General features: G+C 36.3%; 4 protein-coding genes across 4 annotated transcripts; 3 read left to right on the forward strand and 1 right to left on the reverse strand.

Moving 5' to 3' along the window:
• Positions 1-3431: 3431 nt before the first annotated feature.
• LOC149739343 (uncharacterized) lies at positions 3432-6228 on the forward strand. Its single transcript, XM_089875674.1, has 3 exons — positions 3432-3691; positions 4447-4650; positions 5489-6228. Exons 1-3 carry the CDS (start codon positions 3672-3674, stop codon positions 6015-6017), a joined length of 753 nt encoding a protein of 250 aa, XP_089731800.1. The 5' UTR covers positions 3432-3671; the 3' UTR covers positions 6018-6228.
• Positions 6229-6588: 360 nt separating this feature from the next.
• On the forward strand, positions 6589-9259 carry LOC149739344 (uncharacterized). The gene is made up of 2 exons (XM_089875673.1): positions 6589-6927; positions 7744-9259. The coding sequence occupies exons 1-2, from the start codon at positions 6840-6842 to the stop codon at positions 8799-8801; spliced, it is 1146 nt and encodes a 381-aa protein (XP_089731799.1). The 5' UTR covers positions 6589-6839; the 3' UTR covers positions 8802-9259.
• On the reverse strand, positions 9060-15062 carry LOC149739345 (tRNA (guanine(26)-N(2))-dimethyltransferase-like). Its single transcript, XM_089875672.1, has 14 exons — positions 14812-15062; positions 14412-14467; positions 14061-14152; positions 13618-13805; positions 13155-13270; positions 12863-12975; positions 12361-12509; positions 11869-11952; positions 11331-11400; positions 10768-10902; positions 10411-10496; positions 10033-10141; positions 9512-9711; positions 9060-9232 (listed from the first exon to the last, which is right to left on the reverse strand). Exons 1-14 carry the CDS (start codon positions 14931-14933, stop codon positions 9121-9123), a joined length of 1632 nt encoding a protein of 543 aa, XP_089731798.1. The 5' UTR covers positions 14934-15062; the 3' UTR covers positions 9060-9120.
• A 465-nt stretch (positions 15063-15527) lies between these two features.
• LOC149739346 (protein CFAP20DC-like) lies at positions 15528-20996 on the forward strand. The gene is made up of 9 exons (XM_089875671.1): positions 15528-15850; positions 16020-16282; positions 16414-16562; positions 16936-17088; positions 17334-18278; positions 18631-18741; positions 18979-19167; positions 19679-19822; positions 20303-20996. Exons 1-9 carry the CDS (start codon positions 15636-15638, stop codon positions 20498-20500), a joined length of 2367 nt encoding a protein of 788 aa, XP_089731797.1. The 5' UTR covers positions 15528-15635; the 3' UTR covers positions 20501-20996.
• Positions 20997-22165: the final 1169 nt, after the last annotated feature.

Consider the following 22165-nt stretch of genomic DNA (forward strand, 5'->3'; position numbering starts at 1 on the left):
ATTGAGCAGTTGTATTGCAGTAAGACAAAGGTGTAATATTAATATTCAAAAGTGACTTCTAGATATTAAAAGTACGAGAACAAATGAAATAAATTGTAATATATTAGGCTGCGTGGGTTTAACTTAGTATCCATTGTGTGTATCAACGTCATTTAGCTGTCGCTATATCCTGTCTTTTCGTTTAAAATATTTTTAAATCTTCGCTACCGTAATCGAAGAGACCAATAAAAGTTATTATTATTGTTATAACTTCTATTGTGGGCGTATGTATCTTTGCACAAAAATAATTACCGACAAAGATACGTGGTAACTTGTAAGCGGGCACGAGGTTTATGAAACAGAACACCCGTGTTATAACGCTGTAGTTGCCCCGCCATGCGAGAATGAATCAGTTTCGGTTAGTTCGTGTTTTAGATTTTCGATTAAAATATTTTTTAAATATCCGGAAAATAAAAACAGGGAGAGTACCAAATGTTAGATACGTTGCAAAAAGGGGAAACACCATAAGTTTTTACCGCGTGACGTCATGATGATTAATAAAATGCATTGTGGCGTAATTTATTTAAATTATTTTCAGAGTAGCGAAACGAAAGTGATTTAATTTTTTAATAAATTAGTTCATATTTTAAACAAATGTATAAACACGCACATTTACACCGGAAATTAATACTAGGCGTAAATTAAACAGCAGATCCTAAACAATACGTAGGCCGCAAATTTCGCAAAATGGACTGAAAACAGATTTAAGGGCATTTGGCTCATGCTTTTTGGAAGTTTTGTTTGTTTATGTAATTTTCATTGTGTTAGTTTTAAAAATAACTTTCTGGTATAATTTTAACGTAAAGTTTATTGTAATGTTCGTCTGTCCGATTTCTTCAAAACGTTGGTTTAAATAAATCATAAATTTCATCTTAGAGCAATTGCCGTTAAACGTCTTGCCAAAGGAAACATACGCGCCTACAATGGTAGCAGCGTCGAGCATCGAACCGAGTGTCCTTTGTATATACTGCACGCGTGCTATAGACCAGCACTGTGCCATTGCTCCGCAGACAAAATGTCCAACTTTGGTCAAAAATCGTGAAATGTCGAAATTAAGTTTCTAAATATGGAGGTCCTCGAATACGCGTGACCTGTCTACACCAAAACGTGACAAATGCAAAGCAAAATTTATTTTGTAAAGTCATCTTGTCAATTGCGCTGGAACTTTTGTTGATCTCCGTGATAAGTAATGTCTGTGGGGTGAGGTGGTTAATTAATGGGGTGTTTAGGTTTATGTAAACAGATATGATAGGGTGGGAAAGACGAAACAACGAAATAGAATAAAAAGCGTCCCATCTTTCAACCCTACTATAAGTTTTCTTTGCCCCAGTGGTTAGGGCGCTTACATCTCAACCAAACAATACAGCGATTGTACTTTCGAATAATTTGCGATATTTTTTGCTTTATTTTTCGTAATTAGCGCGGTCGATGGTAAATTTCCTTACCGCTTTGAGCGTATGTAGGAGCGTTTTAACAAACCGCGTTTTCGTTGTTTTTAATTTACCCTAATCTTCGTTACCGTAACCAAAAAGGCGGAGTAAAGGTGTTAATATTATCACTCATACATTCGAGCCATAAAATGTCAATTTAAAAGAAACATACATGAAACTATACCGGGATTAATTATAAATTCGTCTTCAAAACCAGTTACGTTTCTATTTTAAACCATGGATGTGACGTCATAATTGTATAGAAACCGCAACAGTGCAGAATTTTAGGATTGATACATTGTAGCGTAACAATGGACGCTTCCTGATGCGTGAAACACGTGGGTAGTTTCCACGATGACGTCATAGATGAAACGTCATTTTCGGTTAAGCAGCTGGCAACCTTACGTTGGTGGTGTGGGTGTGATGTGGTTATATAAGTGCGAGGCTTAATGGTTTGGTGTAACTTGTAGCGGTTCGGTTAAATTAGTGAGAAGTAAAGAAAATATCTGCGGGTAAATTTAAAGGGCTGGCACTGTTAGTGCGCAGTAGTACGTAGTAACTTAATGCGGTGGGATTGTTGAGTTATATGAGCGTTGTAGTTTTAGTTAATAATACAGTTTATATTAGTTGGAACTCACTTTGAGTTATGTGTACGTTAAGTTTAACAGCCACTCCTTTGATGCTTTTGCATACAATTTGTAACAATAGCTCGTAAAACTGAATGTTTCAATGTATTTTGCTCCGGATTCTCTTTCTTTGTTGTTATAATTAGTGAGATCATTGCTATCGTATTCGAACAGAAAAACAAAACTACGTTTGGTTTATTTTAATAAGGTTTTGGTTAATTGTTAAAACACGATTAGAAAATATGGGATTTAGGTGCTAACGGTATCCCATCTTACCCCACAGTATACACATAGGATGACAGGCATAAGTTAAAAATCTTCTTACAGTTTTAGGCTGCGATCCCTTGAGGTTTTGGTTTAATGATTTTTAGTCACTTAGTAAATTATTAATGACTTGCTTTGAATAACTTATTCGTGGTTATGCACAACATGAATATTGACTACTTGTGTGTATTAACTATGTGGGGACTATTGTTGTACTACGTATGTGTGAGGTGTATGAATACACCATGTATGCTTGGTGTATAAGAAGACACCCATGTTATAACTCGACAGTGAGAATGAGGTGTATGAATACACCATGTGTGTCTGGTGTATAAGAAGACACCCATGTTACAACTCGACAGTGAGCATGAGGTGTATGAATACACCATGTGTGTTTGGTGTATAAGAAGACACCCATGTTACAACTCGACAGTAAGCATGAGGTGTATGAATACACCATGTGTGTTTGGTGTATAAGAAGACACCCATGTTACAACTCGACAGTAAGCATGAGGTGTATGAATACACCATGTGTGTTTGGTGTATAAGAAGACACCCATGTTATAACTTGACAGTGAGCATGAGGTGTATGAATACACCATGTGTGTTTGGTGTATAAGAAGACACCCATGTTACAACTCGACAGTGAGCATGAGGTGTATGAATACACCATGTGTGTTTGGTGTATAAGAAGACACCCATGTTATAACTCGACAGTGAGCATGAGGTGTTTGAATACACCATGTGTGTTTGGTGTATATATAAGAAGACACCCATGTTATAACTCGACAGTGAGCATGAGGTGTATGAATACACCATGTGTGTCTGGTGTATATATAAGAAGACACCCATGTTATAACTCGACAGTGAGCATGAGGTGTTTGAATACACCATGTTAAATCTTAAACACGAGATAAATAAATGAATCGACAGCGAGAATGAGGTAAACAGATGCATTAAGTTAAGCCAACGAAATCGATTCCCAATCAAGCACGAGACGTATAGTTATAGCTTTCCTAATTAACCAACCACCCACCCGCCATGATAGATTTCATAGATATCCGACCGTTGGGAAATCTACATTGTACGAACCACCTGAATCTATAGCAGGCCATACAATGAATGTATCGGTGTATTCCCGTGAGAACGTCCCATGTATTGATCCAAATGACTTTAAATCGTTAAATCGACACACAGCGTGCTGCACCCCTTGCTATTCTAACATTTCAATGCTTAATCTCGACGTTTTACACGACAGATATCTTAGTTAAAAGTGCTTGAATCTGTATTAAATATAAAGTACAGTAAAGAGATGACGTACAGCCAAGAATGGTGAGTTTCGTTTCATATTTAAAGTTCAACAATAACTTGGTTATAAGAAATGTTATTGAATGGTAAACGTTGTTTAAGGGAATTTGAGTTAAATCTCATGTAACGGCCTTCAATTTAGTTAAATACATCAGGGCTAGTTATAAGTTTATTCAGATAACAAGCAATCAAATTCATTTCAATCCGGGTTTAAACTTTTCTAAACTACCATAATGCCGTTCCAGTGAACTTATAATATCATTTTTTTAAATGGCGTTATTGTGGATATACCGAGCACGAAATATATAATAGTGTGGGGTAAGATGGGATTTTACCACATAAATTTAAACCCGATCATGTCCCATCTTACCCCACTCTACTATAAGTATAAACATATTGTTTGTTTGCCTAATATTCTAAATTATTCAATCCATATATTTCCTACCATGAAGTTTATCGACTTTTTGTTAATTTCATTTGTGACGTATGTTGCTTCTGTTATCCAATTATGGCGTCTATGATGTCATAATCACTGTCCTGTGTCACGTATAGCGTTATTCTATGATGTCATAAGTATTGCGCGATTTTGAACCGAATCACAATAATGAAAAATTTCTGTTTTAACAATATTGCTTATAAGAACAAACAAAGAAATAAGTGTCGACGCTTACCTGCGCTAAACAAGGCTTGATGTGGATATTTCTTTTTTTGTTCTTTTTTACACCGAGGCGAACATTGTGTACACACCAACAGTTATTTAAACTTTTTATTATTTGCAGCAAATACGACCAGGTAATGAAAGTCTTACTGATCGGGGATCCCGGGGTGGGGAAAACCCAGATTGTTAACAAATTCACACGTGACCAGTTTGATGATGACGTCAAGCCCACTGTTGGTGTTGAATACGTCACAAAGGTGATTCACGTGAAGGGAAAAGTCGTTTGTTTGCATATCTGGGATTTGGCGGGAAGAGAAATGTTCAGGTTTGGCGGGAAATTTGAATTTTGAAATAAATGTAATTTATTTATCCCCACAAGTTACCACGTATGTAACTTTGAGGGTTATTTAATAAATGTAATTTTTTCCACGCGTGTTTATGGAAACGACAGTTGTTATATCACGAGTGTTCCAATTTTAGATGAATTCTGTTTGTACATAAAGTTATATTCAAATTAAACCATTTTAACTTTTTTTTAGGTTGGGGTTTATTTTTGCAATACCATGCAAATATTAGTTGCCACGGTAATAATTTTGTATCGTTTAAAATATATGTATTTTTCATAAATTAAAAATGTTTATACATAACATTAAATCTAATTTGCATATTGGCCGCTTTCTCTTCAAAGGCGTGACGTTTGCCACTTGATTAGCTAATTGATTATTAATTATTCGCAGGAAATTGTTAATTAAAACTGCTTCCTTTGAGCGAAAACAAAACTCAATTATTTTCGTTTGGTCGATTTTTAAAAATCGATAAAATAGTTACCGTGTGTGGAAATAAGTTAACTTTGACACATATACTTGGTTGCGATTAGTATTTTTGATTATTTTAAAATATTTTATTTTAAAAGGTTAATTTAACAAATGTATATGTGGGTGTATGTTTCTTGGAAAAGATATTAACTGCAACTGCTTCAACCCATCAACAAAGTTACACATACATGGTAACTCGTAAGCGGGCACGAGGTGTATAAAACAGGACATCTGTGTTATAACGACTGTTGTTGCCCCGCCATGCGAGGATAAATAAGTTACATACATTCAAGTTGAAAAAGTTTTTACGTAATTTAATTTTAATTAAACAATTACTATTTATTCCAGAAGCATAACAAACGCTTATTACCACGGAGCGGTTGGAGCGCTTATCGTCTATGACATCACAAAGGTTCGAACGTTCGAAAACGTTTCCAACTGGTTCGAGAACCTCGCGCGTACGATGTCAGAATACGTTGATTCACCCGTCACAATGATGGTTGGCAACAAGGTTGATCTACGTCATCAAAGGTCCGTTCCTATAGAAACAGCGATGAGGGTTGCCAAGCAACGGAACTCGACGTTTGTTGAAACTTCCGCCCTAACAGGATGTGACGTAGAGAAAGCTTTCCAACGGTTAGCGGAGAGGATAATGGACAAGTTGGAGGAAGCGGAACTTCGACATAAAGTGACTGTGGGTGGTGGGCTCGAAGTGGGATCACAATCGCTGTCCGCGCAACCGTACAAAGAAATGACTGTGGACACCGTGGTACAGAAACAACCAAAGCCTAATAAATTCAAGTTTTCTTCCGTGGTCGAGAAATGTAGCGAGAACGCGCAAGTTTGCTGTAAAAGTCTGTTTAATTGTTTCGAATAATGGGTGCTATGACGTCACAATGAATAATCGAACGCTTTGTCGTCTTAAGTATTTTTAATATTTCTATTTTTATATTAAAATATGTTGCAATGTCGTTGTTTTTAGCTGCCACCTTTTTGTTCATTTTAAATTTTAAAAGTCGTTTCTATACGTTGTTGCCAATCTGTATAATTGTCGTCGTTGCGGAAATAAAATGAAAGAAATGTTTTAATCTTCTTACTTGACTAGAATTCGAAACTTGTAACATTCTATATTCAGTTGAAACAACATAGGCGGCGTGGTTGAGTGGTCACTGGTCTTGCTACCAGAGGATAACGGGTTCGAAGCCCGTTGGTGTATAAACAACCGCACACAAAGTTACAAAAGTGGTAACCATAAGCGGGCACGAGGCGTATATGAAACAGAAGACCCGTAGGAAACTTTCTAGTTACCGACTACCGTTGCCCACTTACGCGAATGTATGAAATTACGAACTTGCTCCCCGCTGGTTTGCAGTTTAAGGATTTCTATGACTTCCAGAAATTTGCATATATATTCAACCAACTTTAACATACACCCCTTCGTTTTAAACTTTTTTATTTTTATTCTTTTATATTATTGTTAGAATGAGATAAATCTTTAACAATTATTTCTTCTCGTGTAACTAAATCTCCATAAAGTTATTAATTTGGTATCCTTTACGAAATCCGTTAAAAAAGTTTTGAGGTGAAGGGGTTAGGTTAAAGTTACTAAAGTTCAGGGACGAATTTTAAATTTGTCGATTTTCGATTGCACTTCAGTAAAATTGTTATTTATGTAAACATAAGCCAATTATTCTAAATAATGAACGAACTTCGTCTCAAACTCGAAGAATATGAACATCAGCTACAAATACTAAAAGCACAAGAAAGTTACATCGCAGAAAAATACAGTAAGTAATAAATACTTATCTTTGTGGTGAATATGAACAACATTTTATGTGAAATGCGTTTACATAGGCATGTCGTCGGTTACAAACGGAGGATTCCGTGTTAATGGAATAGTTATAGCCAATAAATACATTTATTATAAAAAGATATCAATTGCGCTTACTGGTTTGGCAATATTTTCGCATTTGGGATCCGTTTACTCAAATAAAAATTCCGTTTATAAACAAACATATTGTGTGTGTGATGTTTTCATGTTTTCATCAGTCACTGTTTGTCTGTGAATATAGCCTACTTTCTGGCTAGGTGGTAAACGTGTTAATACATAAATACTAGACATTGCGAATATGTTTTAGCTGTGATGCATTGTCAAGAAATCTAGTTTTTTTATTAATATAAAATAGCATCCGGTGTAATCACTAACGGGTTGTCCAAATTGTCAGCCAAACTTAAAAACAATCACCTACTAAGTGACATACATGGTAACTCGTAAGCAGGAATGTGGTTTATGAATTAAAATACTCTTTATGTACCGTAACTGTTGAACTGCTAGGCGTTACAACCACGTGAGGATAAATAAGTAAAGTTATAAAAAAAATTAAATTTCTCTCTGAAGATATCTGATTCATTGCTGGTGTCTGCATTATTATTTATGATGTAAAGTTCTGGCATTGCTCTGCTATGCACGGGGTAGATAAGTTACAATCAACCATAGCATGTGTTTTTAAGATTCCCATCTTACCCCACTCTACTATATATGCAAAGCAATGGAAAGTAATATAAGTAACATTCATTCACACAAGATGTTTCATGCTGTACAGATTGTCTTCTGAAACCTTGGCCGATCAAATGCGATCCAACCCCCTCCCCGCCCCCTCAAGAAGAAGAAGATCCTCCTCAATCCTGTGGGATGTTGGAGGTTGAAGAGATGTTGAGGAAAGCAAGGATTGTTAGGAGCAAAACATCCGCTTCTAAAGTCTCTCAAAAGGGCCGGGAAAAAGAGAAAGGGAAAAGTAGAGAAAATAAGAAAGGAAAATTAAAGAATGCACCAAACACTCATAAGCAGGGAAGAGCCAAAACTGCTCCTGTTTCAAAACCGAGCAAATTGGAAGCAGAGAAGAAAGTTTCAAAACCAGTAAAAAGTGAATCTTTTCTGCCAAAGCCTCAACATAGTTACAAATATCTTGATTTTGAAGAAGTTTTGGAAAACCAAAAACCTCCCAGCAAGATTGATAAGCTAAGGGAGATGCATCGGAAAATAATGGAAGAAGAAACGATTAAAAACTTGTTCCAAGAACGACCATGCGAAGCTGAGACGAATTTCATCTCGAAATTGAGTGGTATTGATGCTGGGGAAACCCCATTATTCACATCCAGAGCTGTGAACAACAAACTTGAAGATTGTATCGCAGTTTGTGAGCGATTGGTGACCGTGTTTACACCATCGGAACCCTCACCTGCTACCATCGACGCAAAATTTGTTTACAAACAAAAAAGTTTAATTTCACGCGCCAAAGTTCTAGTTGACCAACTGGACGATATGTTCAGTTTCTTGAATAAAGTTGAAATTATTGATGAACAACAAACAGATAAAAACCTTCCAACAATGGAACTTCAACCTGTTTATTCATCACAACAGTTCTACGTTTACCGCGATAAAAACGAAGTTGAAAAATACGTTTCTGCGCGGCATGAACATCGCTGGCTTGAATCACAACTAGCTTTGCTTGATATCCTGCAGAACAGGGTATTCCCCATACTAGAGACCACACATAAAGATGATATATCACCATTGCTTCCACTAGCGTATGGAATTCTTGCCAAACCAAACCGATGTTGTGTGAACCCAAGTCTTGTGGTTGACGATGGTGAAACTTAATGCTTTGTAATATATTTAATTATACCAGCTGTGTTTGGTTCTTACTATTTTTAACAGTAGTCTCACTATAAGGTTTGTAATGCGTCTAATTTAACTATTTTCCCTAACAATAATAACACTGTGACACATGTCAGGGTTTCCGTAACATAGATTAAAAACCCTGACAATCATCTCCAGTATCAAAATATGCCGCCTTAGACTTTTTACTACTACACACCTTGAAACACGATGCATAAAATTAAACACAACGCTAAGAAAAACAATTTAGTAAGTTTTGTTTATTTCCTCCCAACAAAATTTAAACAATTTCCTAAAATTCTCAAATTTTTATTTTCTTTGACTCCGATTCCTCTGTCGACTTTTTGTTTCTTTTTCCTTGAAATTTTTTGCTCCTTTCTTTTAAATCGTTCGAAATTTCAACTTTACCGTCTCTGTAATAAACCATTGATGTTTTGTAAGTTTTGTGTTGTGCCAACAATAGCTTTACACTGGTGTGGCTCACTGTCACATTTGTGCCAAGTAATATTAGATGTAGCATGGTCATAGCATGCCAAGATGCCGCAAAATAACGACCATGAAAGGTCAGTTTGTTATAAGCTGGTAAGGATGAAGTGAATTGTTACATGCTTAAAAAATTACTTTGTGTGTGATCGCAACTTTAAAACCTTCCTGGCTGCACCACTGCACGCAATAATAGCACGGTCACTTACTTGTTTGTCTTCGCGCGAGCCTTAGGTCCCCAGTTAGCGGGCAACTCTGGAAACCTCGTTATTCCTTTGACCTTCGACACGGGGTCAGCTTCTTTGTGGTCGGTAAAATCTATTTGTTTCGTCACAATCGCTTTGTTAAGAATAAATTTCGCCGCAGAATCTTCTTTCAATTTTTCCGTCTTTATGTTTTGACTTTTGCCCTGTAGTGTGTATGGAAATATGGTTAGTGGTTATTAATTTATATGTTTTGCTGTCATGCATAGTTTGATATACAAATGGACTTCTTTGGTATTTATAAATAGTCACCAACCAAGTTACACACGTGGTAACTCGTAAGCGGGCACGAGGTGTATGAAACAGAACACCCGTGTTATAACGACTATCGTTGCCCCGCCATGCGAGGATAAATAAGTTACATACAGGTAACTTGTAAACCGGCATGGGGTGTATAAAACAGAACCCCTGTGTTATAACGACTGTCGTTGCCCCGCCTCCCCCATAAACCAGCCACACCCACTTACCCACGTACGCATCACATCCCATATAAATGTAGACGGGGCGTCCGTCTTTATTGAGTTTACTCTTCCATGGAATGAGGAAACTCTGTAACCTGAGTTTAATATGGCGGATCTGTATGGAATAATTAGGTGGTAATGGTTTGTTTGCTGTATAAGTTTTGTTAGTACTGTGTTCCCATTCTACTAATTGCACAATGATTTGTCCGGCACCATAGCACAGTTGGTTAGCGCGCCAGCCTCGAACCTTTAGGTAATCGGTTCAAGGCTCGTCGATGCTACCACTGTGGGCCCCCCTCGCGCCTGCTTACATATTACCAATTTTCCATGTATGTTACTTTGTGGGTGATTATTACCATTATTACAAACAAACATAGAAATCACCTGATTAGTTTAGCTGAGGGCGAACCACAACGCAAGGTCATCGAGAGTTCATCAGTGATGTAATAAAAAGGAACATCCGGTAATTCCTGTTAGACAACTAACATTAAAAAGTGGAATGTACTTCGCAGTAATATTCACAGTGACTTATGGGAGATATTTTATGACCAAAAAGATGAGTTCAGGCATTTTTAAAAACATGATTTAAAATATTTTTGGGTGGCGGGGTGAGCAGACCTGCCCTGCCGTTTCCTGCATTGTATTAACCAACGAACACATGTCTAACTATCCCTGCCTCCCCTACATTCAAAAACGTTTAAGTCCCATGCGTATAATACTTAGATACTTTTACCCAATCACCTCAGCAACCATGGTCAACATTCCTATGATTCGTTCAGAAGTTCCAAATCTTTTAGGAAAATTTTTCACCGATGTTAAAATTCTACGAACAAAATCTTGGTCATGCATGGCTGCTCCCCAGTACGGCCCGCCGATCTAAAGGAATATGATTTTTATGTAAATATTATAGCTTGTACATTAGTCTGGAAATTGTAAGCTTTAATTTATAAAAGGGAAAATTTATCTCCCAAGGCGGGGCAACGACAGTCGTTATAACACAGATGTTTTGTTTCATACACCTCGTGCCAGCTTACAAGTTACCACGTATGTAACTTTGTTGGCAAATGTTTTTTCTGTATGGCTTACAATTTGAAAAACTCATTAGTGACCACTGGGTCGAAGCAAGTACACCCACAATTGAAGCAACATTGTTGCCTCACCATTGGTGTTTCTATGCCATAAACACTTTATTAACCCTCCATTTAATTTATTACCAGTATTGACTCAACACCTTTCCCAACACAGACACAACAATATACAATGGTTAACTACAGAAAGAACAAGATGTCAATCAAACACCAAACCTTGAATCTATGATTGCACTCGACGCATCGTTCATCAACAGGGGGACCGACACTTGCAAAGTAGGTGGGGCTGTTGTATAGAAAGTAAATTTGTACAACTCATGGAAAAAACAATTGTATAATTTTGTAAAAATTTGTGAAGGTTTTAATTTCATAAAGAGTTGTAGAACTGAGCTCATTTAATCATTACAGTTTGGGGTTTGTGAGCAAATATGAAGATGTGGTGTGGGTGTATTTTGGAGTAAAGGGACAACTCTGGCCTAAATTCCTGGCATGTTACGCTGTACAACCTCACACGTATACAATATTAGCAGTTAGTTAAGACCACGTGCTTTGCATTAACTTTTAGTAATTAATATAAATTATGTGACATGCCTGTTTGTGGTCTGAAGTTGGAAATAATTTTGATGACAAATTTGAGAAAAACATATTTGCTGTCAAATTTATTTTGGCAAAAACAACAACAATAAGAAACAGTATAAACATAAATAACACAGGATATACCAGCTATTTACATCAACAAGAACCCACATCTTACTTTTTCTCCGTCCCTTTAACATCCACTATGTTCTGTTGATGCAACGAACCACATCCAACGCAGCGATATATCTTGATCTGTTTACTGGGTGTAAGGAGGGGATTTTAAATATTGATATTTTGCAAACATAAGTGTTTTTTCACTTTTTATGAAAACAACAATATTAATGAAAATGTATTAATTTTGGAATAACTCAAACTCAAAGTAGCAGAAAACTCTGAGACTTATTTTTATCTATTTGCTAAATAAAGTGAAAAATTGTGATATTTTTGAAAATATTCTTAAGTTTGCCTAATACAACTCAACCTATCTAAACACCTGTAAAAGTGGTGCAAACTATATTATTGTTTTATGAATTTTAAATAAGTGAAATGTTGATCCTGTTAAAAATAAAATTGCCAAAAATCTTTTTCAGAATTTTAAAAAATATTTGGAAACTTGGGATTAAATTGTGACCTAATATATTACATCACAAACTCATTATGACATCACCTTGATGCTTGTTGCGCAATACTTGGTTTATAATGAACCTGCACGAATATACGAACATAGAAATCCACGCTAAGTGACAGCAGGGGGACGATGTAACGAGAATAACGAGCAGCGTGAGAAGAAATCGAACCCAGCACGATCCTTAACGCCTGTGGATGATGTTGGAATTTTAGTTAAAACAAACTAATATATATATTGCTGCTAAGTTTAAACATAGTATAGTAGGGCGGGGAGGATGGGACACCTTTTCATTTTTTTGAAAACATCCCGTTTGGTAGTAAACAAAGAACAGCACGATACTTAACGCATGTGGATGATGTTGGAATAGAAATGAATATTGCAACATACTGCAATGGTTTCCCCATTTACAACTTAATATTGACCACTGGGTTGGAGCAATTACCGTTAAGTGTCTTCGCAAGGATACATACGCCCATAATGGTAGCAGCGACGAGCCTTGAACCTAACACTCGGACCCAAGGAATGTCCCACCCCCCCTTACCTGTTCATGACAAGCTTTAGTCTTGAGCGGAACTGATTGATATTTTGCCCAACAAGTTCCAGGGAAGTTGCCGGCCATTACAGCCATATCGGTGCAAGTGACGCATAGTAGACCTGGGAGTGGAAGAAGGAGTTTTTTATATATATATATTTAAACTCTAAAAAAGTTACAGATTTTTCAAATAATCCATTAAGTAAAGTTACATGGACCTAACTGTAGGTGTGTCTAGGGTGACGCGCCCTCCATAATAATAATTTGTTTTTTTACGGCTGCCCACACCCTCCTTACTTACCACCCGGTTTAACAGCTTGCACGGCAGCGTCCAGGAAACAAGCCGCACTCCCATAAGGGTCGATATCAATCACGTCGAACTCTTTCAATTTACCACGGTTCGAATACATGAATGTCCTAAAAAGAATCGTTTGTTAATATACAAATGTGTTTAACCTTAACACAAGTTACACTTTAAATAGCAGATGAATAAAACTCCTAAATCTATGAAGTTTTCAATTATATAGACAACAAAGTCTTAACTTTAACAACAAGTTTAACTATGATCTGTATGAACAACTTGTGTTTATATTTATATTAGTTTATAAAAATTACAACACGTCCAAGCTCACATAAAGGGGTAATAATGGGAATAAACCTAAAGATACATACACACAGGTTAAGTTATACAGACAGTAATCCACAACTTTTAAACTTTCGCTACAATCCATATAAACATTTCCACATCAGGGAAACCCCCTTACGTTGCATCTCCCAAGTTCGCTTCCACTAGGTGTCCGACTTTGTTGTGTTTGATGTTGCGCTCGATCAACTGGAACGCGTCATGTGACAAATCGTTTGCCACGATCCTCTTAACGCCGGGAAGTTCTTTGGCAAAACGAACCGATCGTAATCCGGTGGCCGATAACGCTTCGAGGATCGTAACTCCTTCCTGGGGAATTGTGGATAAATGTTGTTAGTTTGGTTAATTTGGTATCTTGGTTAGTTAATGGCAATTGCTCAAACCCAGTGGTGTGTTATGTTGTCTACATTGTTAGCCATGAACTAAAAAAAAGGGAAAACCACACAGCAAAACAATCACTCACAAAGTTGTATCCGTAGCAACTTGTAAGTGGGCAGGAGGTGTTTGAAGCAGAACACCCGTGTTATAACAACTATCATCAACCCTCCACAATAGCCAATCCACCTCATATTTTTCCCCCGGGTAAATCTTTTCTTCCGTTTCATCTTCGTTCAATGAAATAACCGACGCGGCATCTTCACGACCAAATTCAACGGCTGAAGTTAAACATTTGGTGAAAAAAATATAAAGCAGTCGAGATTGGAAAGAATGTCATGAATTTTGTTTTCAAAATGCAAGCAATGTCGTTAATTTGGAAAAGAAAATCAATTATTTCAGTAAAAAATCAGTGCTATATAAAATATATCCTTAACGAAAAAGCTTTAAATCTGTAATCCAACCAGTTTATTCAATGCCCTGTTGAGTTACAATAAATATTTAAACAAAAAAATTTCTACCTAGAACTTTTGATCTCACCGTTTATTTTGTTTTTCTTCAACTTTTCTTTAATAAACTCTGTGATTGCTGCGATTCTGTGGGAAAAAAGTTGAAATATTTATTGAATGAATAAAAACATAATACTGTACTAAATTAACACCCCCACATATATCACGCGTGTAACTGTGTGGGTGGTTGTTTTTCTTTTTTTTAATGTATGGCTGTATTTTATAAACAACCCATTTGGCTGAATTAGTATCCACTCGGTTGTAGCAGTTGCTAATTGGTGAGTGTATTTGCTAAGGACACATACACTCAAAATGATAGCTTAAGGGCGTTTTCAATTGTCGCTATAACACCCTTAATGGTTATAACTGAGCCGAGGGTAATATTAATAAGTTATCGTTGCGGCCAAAGTAATCAAACCACCCAAACTCACGTGATATCTCTGTTAAACTCCTGAACGGGATTATAAAACACACTATTAGCACTCGGGAAGATTATTGAGGCTTTTCCTTCAGTTACTAAACTTGATTCTGGTTTCTTTTCAGCTGCAGCCATTCTACTAACATTGATGTATCAACTATATCTAAAAATATGGTAAACATAAAAATTAAATGTAACTTATTTATCCTTAAGTGACGGGGAAACAACAGTCCTTATAACACGGATCTTCTGTTTCATACACCTCGTGCGGTTTTAAATTTTAAACTGTAAAGTAACTTATCCATGGTTGCCACTTCCATGCCCATATGATAGCCTACATGGAGTCATATTTATTCTATGCTTTACCACAGCCATACAAATACATGGATAACATGTATCTATTTAAACTACAGACATTTACAAATTATACAATTTTGGGGAAACCACATGTTTGGGTATTCCCCGTGTTGTAAGCAGCAGTTCATAGACATCGTATATGTTTAATAGAAATCAAATACAGAGTTTTTATCATGATTTCTGTTGACTTTGATTTGCATAATATTCCTTTATGTTAAATTAAGATTGTCTGGGAAGAAATTATATTTTACATATGTATATTCTGTTGCAAAAAACAGGCATCATAATAAGAAATTTTAGAATAAATGAAACTTAAATTCGCCCCAAGACGAAAAAACTGCAATTCGTTGAATACAGCGGTTAGGTTTCTATGCTGGTAACCAAAACTATTTTTTTATTCAAGATTTGTAATTCAGTAAAGACGAAAATTCAACTAAAAGTGTTCATTTTTACGAGTTATAACTGAAATGTGCGAACAGTATGTTTAAAAATGAATTCCAAGGCGGCCCGACCGTCGACGTGTTTTGCGCTAGCGGCAAAGACCCGCTTAATAAATATAAAAACCCTGCCGTTAAACGAGATTACGTTAAAGAAGTGAAAGGCTTCGTTTACGCTGTGGAAGGGACGACGACGACTGCCAGGTTAAAGTTCCCACTCGCCGGTCAAAAGCAAACTTCGCTCGGGCTAACGCAAAGGTATGGTGTATATTGTTTGTAAGTTGTTTGGTAATTTGGTTACTACTGTTATGTCTGTCTGCTTATCTACACACTGCAATAGCTTGAGCAACTGGACTGTGGGCATGGGAGTGGCAACCATAGATAAATCACTCAAGTTCCAGGAGGATAACGTTATATGTCCCCATAGATATCTCATTTCTCAAGTTTGGGTCCCACCATCCAAGGACTTTGGCGTCGAACTAACAATGACCGATTGTGGAAACAACAAACGTCGCTTTGTGATGTCATCATCGGTTAAAGACGTTTCCATGACGCCACTCCACGCGAAACTCCCACTCTCGATGATCAAACGCGAAACTTGGATGAACTTGTGCCTCGATCTCGAATCAATCGTCTCAGATATTTTCCCAAATCAAACTTTTAAATCACTCGAAGAATTTACTTTACAAGGTATATGTTACTTGCTTAAATGGAGTTTTTAGTTTGCCCACTTTAAACTATTTGCCAGCATGATATTTATTCTTTGAAATTTGACTTTTAATTTCAGTGAATTTGCATGTCATATATATATGTGATCACAGGTAACTACAAACTACGTCGAGTGTTTACAATGAAACAGCGTCCGCATGAAAATATTGACATTATCGACAACAATGATTATAAATTCACCCCAACCGAAAGTATTCCAACTGCTTTCCAGTTTGCAAGCACTCTGGAATATATAACAATGGTAGGGAATATATTGTTGGTGTATTCAAGGTAAAGTAAATAGATCTACATTCGAAGACTCAGGCGTGCCTTGTAACGCCTATTGCAAGTGTGGATCTGGGATATATATTATTACACAAGTGTATGTGTGGTGTTTTATCACTGTTTCATTAAGGTGTGTATAACTATATGATGCCATGCAGTTAAGTAAATACAGGACCAAGTGTACATGTCTAAACGCTGGATATTATTTATAAATACTAATTTTAACATATTTTCCCATTTTTTAACAAAATTTTTGCACATTAAGGTGTATATACGAAGACACATAGATTGTCTACAAAACTGAGGTTACATGCGCATAACTTGAGAATATTAAAGTCGTTTCCTCGCAGGTAATTTCCGTCCCAAGGATCAAATCCCACCTCACCCTGATGCGAGGTGATGGAAGGGAAACGTCGGGGTATTGGTCGTCGTCAAGTGAGGATGTGGCTGCAAGTAAACGATCCATGCGCGAACAACCAACACATATTGCGTTTGGGACCAAGGTTTGTTGCTGCTAAGTGGTGTGTTGCTGATAAGGGGTTGGTTGCTGCTAAGTGGTGTGTTGCTGCTAAGGGGTTTGTTGCTGCTAAGGGGTTGTCAGTCATACATAAAAAAAATCACTTACAAAGTTACATATGTGTTAACTAGTGAGCGGCCACAAAGTGTATGAAACAGAACACCAGTGTTATAATTATTGTCGTTGCCCTATCATGCAAGGATAAATAAGTTGCATTCCTGATTCCCCCAGGTTCGGTTCGATCCCTCCAACAAAAAGACACGAGGCCCGTTATCGGCACGTCGCGACCGAACAAGTGGTTCAACATCAACTGACTACTCACGACAAAACTCTGCGCGAAAAATCCGTTCAAGTAACGCGAGGCTTACCAACAGAACGAAGAAGAAACCTGAAGTGGAACAACCGGTGCAAGAAACACCTCAGGTTCTTACACAGAGAGAAACAAAGAAAAAGATCCAAACTATCTCGAAGATCCCGAAACCTAAATATTCGGATGATCATCTTAAAGGATTGTCCTCCTCATTTGTGAACCTCGTGGATGCGGTGGATCTTTCAAAGATCGAGTTCCACTCCGAGGAAGAGGAAGAGGATCATGGTGTCTTCATGTTCTCCTCCCATCCACGGTCAATTCCTCGCATCCGGACTGAATCCGGCTCCACAACATCCAGGGATCACGAGGAGGACTTCGTAAGGTCTTCCTCCGATTCGGACGAGGAGCAAAATCTCCAGAGGAAGATCATCCTAAACTCCCCAAGTCCGAGAAACTCAGCTCGCTTTATAAAAAGTCCGGTGTCCTCCGCAAGGTCGTCAGCGGGCTCCACGAGAAGCCCAACATCCGCTCGATCGACTGTGAGTCCGATCACAAAGTTATCACGTGACTTCACGCACCGATCCTTACACTCGATCTCGCAACCTCAGTCTTCCATGTCACCTGACATCCCTCACCTCTCCTCACCCCCGCATCACTACAGCAGCGCTAAATACTCGGATGTTCCCACCGACTCCAGGAAACCTCCAATAGATCGGAGCAAAACGTCTCTCCGTTGTTCGGACGCCACACTCACAGCATCCGTGGACACCCTTGTTCAGAACTCGATGGTTGAACCATACGAGCCACTAGAGGACTCCATCGAGCAGAGCGCATCGCACGAGTCACCGAAGTTAAATTTATCCCAGGTTTGATTTAAAAACAAATTGTTTTTGTCAGAGTATAAGATATAAAGTTATAATAAATTATAAGTTGGAATTTAGTGAATTAGTTTTCTGCCATTGTTGTAGCGCTTGTATCTAAACCAAAAGATACAGGTTCGAGACTCGGTGCCACCATTGTTGGCGTATGCGTCCTTTGGCAAGACACTAAACAGCAATTGCTCCGACCCAGTGGTCACTAATGGGTTGTCCAAATTGTCAGACATAATTCAAACATTGAATTCATGTAAAATTAGACAAGCAGCAATATTTTAGTTATACTTGTTCATAAGTCTTATTAAGCAAAACAACTTGAACATAAACTTAAATATTTCTTTAGCAATTCAACGCGAGCCAAGAAAGTGTTGTCGTCAGTCGTAAAAGCATCAGGGAAATCCCCTTAACTGATCATGAGAGACTTCCTAAGTTGCCGGAGTCGAGTAATTTCCAGGTTGGAATTGTTTAATTTATTGCATAGACACCTAATATGGGAAGGGAGGGCATGTATGCGTGCTTGTGGAATCAATCATAATACCAAATGTTAATCAACTGGGTTTTCATAGCAACCGGTTAATTAGTGATAATTTGTTTATTTAAAAAATTATATTTACAATACAATAAATATATTGACTTTAAGAGATTGCAAGAAAAAGGCTAAGTTATTTACGCATCACTGGTTTCTCCACAGATGAGCAATTGGAGCGACTCCTTTGAAGCGGAAATGCTCCGAGAGATGAAAAGAGAAAATGAGGAGGAAGGAGAAAAAGAGGAGCAGGAGTGGACCAATCAAAAGTCTCGGGTGAATTTCCAGGATTTTGATGATAGTTTTGACACAAGTTGGAGTACGTACAAGAATCCTCCCCCACTTCAACCACAGGTAATTTGTTGGAACTTTGTACCAGATAGAGAAGTTTGTTTTTACGCATAGGAGGAATTTTTTACAATTGTTTTATGTTTTTTCCAACTTTTTGCCTGAATTATGTCTGAAATGCTGTATTTTGCGCGGATTCTACGACAATTTTTGCGATATTTTACCTTGGTTTAATACAGCAGTGTTGATTACAAATGACCTGTGCGTAGATTACCTTCCGAAGTAGTGAAATTGCGCGATTTTTGGATTGGACGGAAAATCCCAAAATTTTTCGTGCGGGATAAACCCTCTGTGTTGTTTATTCTGTCCATCATCTTGGGTTACTAACACACATGGGGTTTATAATACAGGTTATTGGGTCGGGGTAATATGGGATTATGCCGTTTTAATATTTTGTTAATAATTTAAAATGTTGAGTTCTGTTCTATATGGGTACGGTCCCAACACCCAGGGTGCTACCATTTATGCCCCAATGTTCTTACATTGCACAACCATCTCATATTAATCTTACACACAGGCTTACGATGATGAGATGAAAAAGAATAATCCATCGTTTCAAAACAACACCCTCAACGACCTCACGCTCGGACAATCCAACCCCAGGGATTGGGCAAACCTTATGAGCCCTCCAAACATTCTGCCTTCTGTTCGTTCTAAACAGGTGGGGTCAAAGGTCAAAGGGTCAAATAGATTGTTGGGGTTCGGGGTCCCATATTATAAATAATTTATATTTATGTTTTTTTATAATTTATAAAATAATTTAAATGTATATTTTTTTATAAAAGATAATTTTGTAATAACTTTTAGAAATGTGATTATCTGACATGGTAGCTGTAGCTCACACCGATAATTTGACATTTGACAAAAAAATTAGTAAAATTAAACTATTTAGTTCTTTGTTGTTTGGGTTATTTCTTATTATATTAAAGTCTATCAATCAAGGTGTAAAAGGGGGTTTTAGGAAAAAAGGGTCAGATGTGAATCCAATTTTTTTTCTGTCTCGCTCACAAAGCGTAATATTAAGCCCTGACGTGATATTGTTTTAGTGTAAACGAACAATAGAGACATTTGTGTTAAAACAAGCATTCTAAATCTAAGCGTTAAACATAGGTGGTTTCCCTAACATGATTTTTATTCACAGAGAAGGGAAACGTTATCCGACGGGGAATCCATCGGCACGGACCCCGATATCATGGGGTTGTCGGACGGAAGTTCTAACAGTTACAGGAGTTCCAACACTGTTGACACCGACGAAGAAATGTTGGACCTGTTGTACGACCCGTGCCTTAATTGTTACTTTGACCCAAAATCGGGGAAATATTACGAACTAAAGAATTGATTTTTTTCAAAAATCTGATTTTATTAAGTAAAAGTGAAGAATTGGTTTTATTGGATTCATCTTTTAGTTGCCATGCAGTCGTGGCCCCTGTTTAAATATTTTCGTGTGTTCATCCTAAAACAGTTTTTTTCTCTGATAAAATGCGAACTATTTTGATAATAAAACAAATTAGTAATTTTAAAAGAAAAAAGATATTTTACCCAATTCTCTGTGTTTTACAAAATTCAAGTTTTCTTAAATATCGCCTTCAAGTTTATATTTTGTTCCAAAAACTCGTTGTTTTTACAAAAATTTCACCTCTAAAACAACCCAATTAAACTCTGTTATATAAAATTTATTAAGTTCCTTTTATACAAAGTATATTAGTTTGTTTGTTTGTGTAGTAAATAATGGCAATTGTTTTGTGATTTTATAAGGACAGAGTTCTACACTGTTTGTATCCCGAAGTAAAATATTTTTTAAACTTTTCCGTCGTATAAATTTGCTTCAAAATCTCTGAGTCCGGAATGATGGAATTAAAATTTCTTGGACACCGAATCCCAGAACAATTAAAAAAATTACTTTAAAAACAATATCACAATAACAAATTTACAAATTACAGTGGAATTCAAAAAAATTATAGTGACAATTAAAAATATTAAAGTGACAACTAAAAAAAGTACTGTAACATCCAAAAAATACAGTGACATCCAAACATTACATTGACAACTGACAACTAAAAAAAAATACTGTGACAATTAAAAAAATTGCAGTGAAAAAGTTACTCTGTCACAGTAAATTTTTTGATTGTCACTGTAATTTTTTTTTAATTGTTAGTGTATTTTTTTTTATTGTCAATGTAATTATTTTAATTGTCTGTGTAATTTTTTTTGGTTGTCACTGTATTTTTTTTGATTGTCACTGAATTTTTTTTATTGTCACTGTAATTTCTTTGGTTGACACTGTAATTTTTTTAAGTGTCACTGTAATTTTTTTAATTGTCACTGTAATTTTTTTAAGTGTCAATGTAATTTTTTTAATTGTTACTGTAATTTTTTTGATTGTCACTGTATTTTTTTTATTGTCCCTGTAATTTTTTTAATTGTCACTGTAATTTTTTTAAGTGTCACTGTAATTTTTTTAATTGTCACTGTAATTTTTTTAAGTGTCACTGTAATTTTTTTAATTGTTACTGTAATTTTTTTGATTGTCACTGTATTTTTTTTATTGTCCCTGTAATTTTTTTGATTGTCACAGTAATTTTTTTAATTGTCACTGTAATTTTTTTAAGTGTCACTGTAATTTTTTTAATTGTCACAGTAATTTTTTTAATTGTCCCTGTATTTTTTTAATTGTCACTGTAATTATTTTAATGGTCACAGCAATTTTTTTGATTGTCACTGTAATTTTTTAGTTGTCACTGTATTTTTTTTGATTGTCACTGTAATTTTTTAGTTGTCACTGTATTTTTTTGATTGTCACTGTAATTTTTTAGTTGTCACTGTATTTTTTTGATTGTCACTGTAATTTTTTAGTTGTCACTGTATTTTTTTTGATTGTCACTGTAATTTACAGTGACAATCAAACAACAATCAAAAAAATTGCTGTGACAACTAAAAATTTATGGTGACAATTAAAAAATTACAGTGACAATCAAAATAATTACATTAACAATCAAAAAATTAC

Source organism: Ciona robusta, chromosome 3, assembly GCF_009617815.1.
Source record: "Ciona robusta chromosome 3, ASM961781v2".
NCBI classification, from domain to species: Eukaryota; Metazoa; Chordata; class Ascidiacea; order Phlebobranchia; family Cionidae; genus Ciona; species Ciona robusta.